Source organism: Camelina sativa, chromosome 13, assembly GCF_000633955.1.
Source record: "Camelina sativa cultivar DH55 chromosome 13, Cs, whole genome shotgun sequence".
Taxonomy (NCBI): domain Eukaryota; kingdom Viridiplantae; phylum Streptophyta; class Magnoliopsida; order Brassicales; family Brassicaceae; genus Camelina; species Camelina sativa.
In genome coordinates this window covers 23,538,696-23,543,425 of record NC_025697.1, presented here as the reverse complement: position 1 = coordinate 23,543,425, position 4,730 = coordinate 23,538,696, and the positions used below count along the sequence as shown (strand labels likewise).

The window sequence follows — 4,730 nt, the reverse complement described above, 5'->3', positions numbered from 1 at the left end:
CCGGTTGTCAAGATGACTACAGTGCGTATATTTCTGAAAATCGCAGCGGCAAAGAATTGGGAAGTTCATCAGATGGATGTTCATAATGCATTTCTTCACGGTGATTTGACTGAAGAAATTTATATGACACTTCCACCGGGATTCAAAGGTTCTAATGGAAACAAGGTATGTAAACTTAAGAAGTCTCTTTATGGTTTAAAACAAGCTCCAAGGTGTTGGTTTGCTAAACTCACAACAGCTCTTAAAGGCTATGGTTTCGTCCAGTCGAAGACAGATTATTCTCTATTTGTTCTCAAACGTGGTGAGCTTCGGTTATACATGATTGTTTATGTTGATGATCTCCTCATTGGAGGGAATGATAGTGCTGCGATTCAACGTTTTAAAGGATACTTGGGACAATGTTTCCGGATGAAAGATTTAGGGCCTCTCAAATATTTTCTTGGTATTGAAGTAGCTCGATCTTCACACGGCATTTACTTATCTCAACGTAAATATGCATGTGATATTATTTCAGAGTGTGGGTTATTAGGTGGTCGTCCAGTAGCAACTCCGGTTGAGGAAAATCATAATCTCACGGCGGATGGAAAAGATTTTTATGATGATCCCGATGGCTATCGCAGGTTGGTTGGGCGTCTAGTATATTTGACAATTACTAGACCTGAATTGTCTTATATTGTGAATGTTTTAGCTCAATTTATGCATCAACCTCAAAAAAAACATTGGTTTGGAGCTTTGCGGGTTGTAAGATATCTTAAAGGTTGTCCAGGAAAAGGGATTATGCTTTCCGCTAAGAGTGATCTTAGTATTTCAGCCTATTGTGATGCTGATCATGGATCATGTCGACTGACGCAACGGTCCTTAAGTGGTTTTGTGGTGATGCTTGGTGACTCGCCGGTTAAGTGGAGAACTCAAAAACAGAGAGTGGTGTCTCGTTCTTCAGTGAAGCGGAATATCGTTCAATGGCTGACACAGTGTCTGAACTTAAATGGGATCGAGAATTGCTTTCATGTTTTGAAATATCTCATGACAAGCCTGTAACGTTGTATTGTGACAATCAAGCAGCCTTACACATTGCAGCTAATCCGGTTTTTCACGAACGCACAAAACATGTGGAGTCTGATTGCCACTTTGTTCGTGATGAGATTACTACTGGACTATTGCGGACTTCGAAGATACACACCACTGAGCAAGTAGCTGACATCTTTACCAAAGGACTCGGCATTCAGCAGTTTGAGTATTTATGTCGCAAGTTGGGCATTTGTAATTTACATGCTCCAACTTGAGGGGGAGTATTGGTGAAGGCTATGTTAATCTTCTAGATGTTTCTCAGAATATTGTCAAGTTTCTATATCTCTTTAGGTGATATTGTCTTTCTATATATTGCTTGTATAGTCGGTCTCTTAAGATTGTATATATACGTTTGTCATTATCAATGAAAGGCAGAATCTTTTGGCACAAGTCTTATTACTGGCTAAATATTCACCCGAATACCACCGCTTACCCAACTTTGAAGGCTGTCAACATTGTGGTTCTTTTCTTTTGGAGCGCCGTTTGAAAAGATTCCTCGATAAGCCCCCGCGGCCGTATTAGCCTCCCACAACACTATTGCTCGCTCTGCTACTTGACTTGACTTGTTTTATTCACCAGTTGAAACGTCTTTTCTTATTTTATCTTTATGTGTTATCATCCTCTCGTAAACTTATATTAATTATGACTTGTTGTACTGTTTTAGTTGCAATAACTTCTGTTTGAAGAACGTGGTTTGAATTTATGAGACCATGAATATGAATTTGCTTTCTCTTCCTGAGCGCAGAGAACAGTGTTGCATGTAGCTTCGTGAACTGTATTATTAACTACACCCTTCTCATGAATTTAATGTTTACACCCGCACCCACTTTGTGAGTTTAATGTTTCACATCGACCTATTTTGCAAACGATGGTGTGTACTCATCCCACAAACTCTCAAACAGCGACATGTTACTGTTTCTCTATCCTTTCACAGGGATGTTTGACTTATCACAAGATATCCGACAAGCCTTGCTTACATTACATGCCTTAATTTGCTCAACCTTCTAGCACCAAATATGAATACATCCCTCGATAACTTTCCGACATCTCCACAATCCCATCTTACTTTTCAAGCTAAACTAAAAGACTCATATGATCCGTGTGGCTATCGATTTGTCGGAGACATTGTTTGCAAAGTTGCATCAGTCATCACATCTGCTAAAGTTGGCGGACGACTCACTCACGATGGCCCAAACTAATTGAATATGTTTTGTTGTAAAAATTAGTAGCTAAGGAACTAGTATTAGTTGGAGTCTCTAGTTGAATGTAGTTGTTAAATGTTGCTTGAAGAATTTAACCTAATATTTAGGAGTATGGCTTGTGTAAGATTTAGGATTATGGTTTATGCTTCTAGAGTAAATTGCTCAAATTCTTACACAATTCATCACACTAAATGTATGTGTGATGTGTGTTGTGTAAGAATTATCTATAAAGATCCCTCCAAAAAAAATGTACGTATCTATCTAATGTCCTACGGTTTCTGTTAAGCAAACCTATTTATTGTGTCTTGTCGTGTTTGGATTCCTTATTTCTTTTCTCTTTGGCGTTTTCTACTTGTAGTTTTTTAATCTTTATTAAAAGATTCAAACATTTATCTATATTTCACATTAACTCCAATTTTACGTAGCGAGTCAACCAAACTAGCAATGGTCAATTAATCTGGGAAATCGGACAAGGTTTAGATTATTTCTTTGATCCATTGTAAGTTCCTTACGTTACATCATGTTCTCTTTTCATAATGTTATACTTATATCTTCTTCCCTTACTTAAATCAGATGCTGAGGAACCTTTTGGTAAAATATGCATAGGCTTCTACTGAACTGAAGCATCTTCAATTTTCTGTGGCCACACATTTGACTTGCAATTTGGAACTAACGCAAGTACACTATGCATGCTCTCCTCTCACACCAAAACAATATCAAGAGGAATCTCATCCGAATATGCCACGTGTCATGCTAGCTGTGGCTAGGATAGATTACACAGTCCACGTCAGCTTACTAGAAACAGCTCAATGCCTTGTCTTGACACTTTCTTCCACTTCCTCTTCTTCAAAGTTTGATGATACGGAGAGGGCAATTCTTGGTATTGAAGGAGAGAGAGATAAAGGGAGACATGGAGGTTCTGAAAACCGCTACCTTTAGCCCTATGTCGGTTTTATCCGAGAAAAGATCAGAACCCCGAAAGCCCTTCACGCTCCCTAACCTCTTTCCTCAGAAATCACCGAAACCAATCTCCCAGGAAAACTTCTTGAGGAGATTCAATGGTGGGGATATTGGCTCTTCTGACCTCTGTTCTAACAAGTGCCACAGCTCCTGTTAAATCCCTGACGTACGAGGAAGCTCTGCAACAATCTACCACCACTTCTTCATCTTTAATCTGATTGAAGGGATATCCGATTTCGCCACAGACAATCCTCTGGTTATTGCCGGTGGAGTTGCTGCATTGGCTGTTCCATTTGTTCTGTCTCAGGTTTTGTACAAAAAGCCTAAAGCTTGGGAGTTGAGTCTGCCTGCTAAGAGTACCTATACCAAAGTTGGGTACTGATGATAAATGCTCAGTTGCTTGACATAAGAGCCGTACTGCTGATTTCAGACAAAATGGGCAGGCTCCTAACATTAAGAGTTTAGGTAAAAAAAAAAACGGTCATACTGTTTATAACGGAGAAGACAAGCCTAGTTTTCTTGAAGAAACTTCAGATAAGCTTCTACCCACCAAACCTTATGAACTTCAATCAAACCTCCATTAATGATTAAATGTAAGATTACAAAGCTCAAAATCTGTTTATAAAAAACTCTCAACTCTCTGATTACAAAAAGAAGATGGAGAACAACATGAAAGTTTAGATCAGGATAATTGAGCATACCTTCAGATCCTTCTCTCACCATTAATTAGTCTCATGTCGACTAACTCCCACCACATTCAACATGCCTTCTCTGTGATCTCGCCTTCTTTACATATACACACCTCAGCTTCTTTTCCAAGCTTATCCTTAACCCATCACACGAGTGATCTCTGATATTTCTTTACTCATTAATCCACTTGAGCCTTGACAAGTGCTTATCACTATCTTTTGAAGTTTAAAGATCCTGAGAACACACACCAAATTGTACATTCTGGACAAGCTTATAGTTACATTGATTAGCTTCTTAATATTCTCTGAATTATAGTCTCTCTGAATTATAGTCTCAGGCAATCAGTGCTTCATGGTCTTTGAACCTCTGTATTTCGTTGCTTTCCGGAAAAATGAATATTCAAACCGGTTAGAGAGAAATTGAAAAGCATCTTACATTTCACACATTGCTGTTAATACCGCCTCTTTGAACCTGTATTTTCTTTGCTTTTTGGAAGAATGTTTCATTCAACGATATGTTCATTCGAACTTTAAGTCTTCACAGATTCTGATGATTATCAACACGTTGTCCAAGGTGAAAACATATCGCAATAGTAAGTTTGCATAATAGCTTTGGAGGACAGAAAAAAGTGTTTACAGAACTGCATCGTTCGAAAGGCAAAAAGAAGTGCAAGTATTTTAAAACACTATCATACTACCATTAAACAACAATTTAAAATTCTTTAGGATCCTCCTTAGTTGACATTCTTTAGGATCCTCCTTAGTTGACATCTTCCGCATGATCAAAGAAACTATAAAAAAAAAAAAAAAA

General features: G+C 38.2%; 2 protein-coding genes across 3 annotated transcripts in view; one reads left to right on the top strand and one right to left on the bottom strand.

Annotated features, from left to right (window-relative positions):
* On the top strand, positions 13-1,038 carry LOC109128410 (uncharacterized mitochondrial protein AtMg00810-like). Its single transcript, XM_019234637.1, has one exon. The coding sequence runs from the start codon at positions 13-15 to the stop codon at positions 1,036-1,038; it is 1,026 nt and encodes a 341-aa protein (XP_019090182.1).
* LOC104737698 overlaps positions 4,492-4,730 on the bottom strand; it is a 2,241-nt gene continuing 2,002 nt past the window's right edge. For both annotated transcript variants that reach the window (XM_010457939.2, XM_010457940.2), the window contains exon 6: positions 4,492-4,710. In XM_010457939.2, the coding sequence (XP_010456241.1) occupies positions 4,702-4,710 (9 nt within the window). In that variant the 3' untranslated portion in view covers positions 4,492-4,701. The remainder of the gene's footprint in view (positions 4,711-4,730) is intronic.

Bases quoted from the DNA above. Each gene is read 5' to 3' on its own strand.
- LOC109128410 (XM_019234637.1), top strand. From the start codon at position 13: ATGACTACAGTGCGTATATTTCTGAAAATCGCAGCGGCAAAGAATTGG.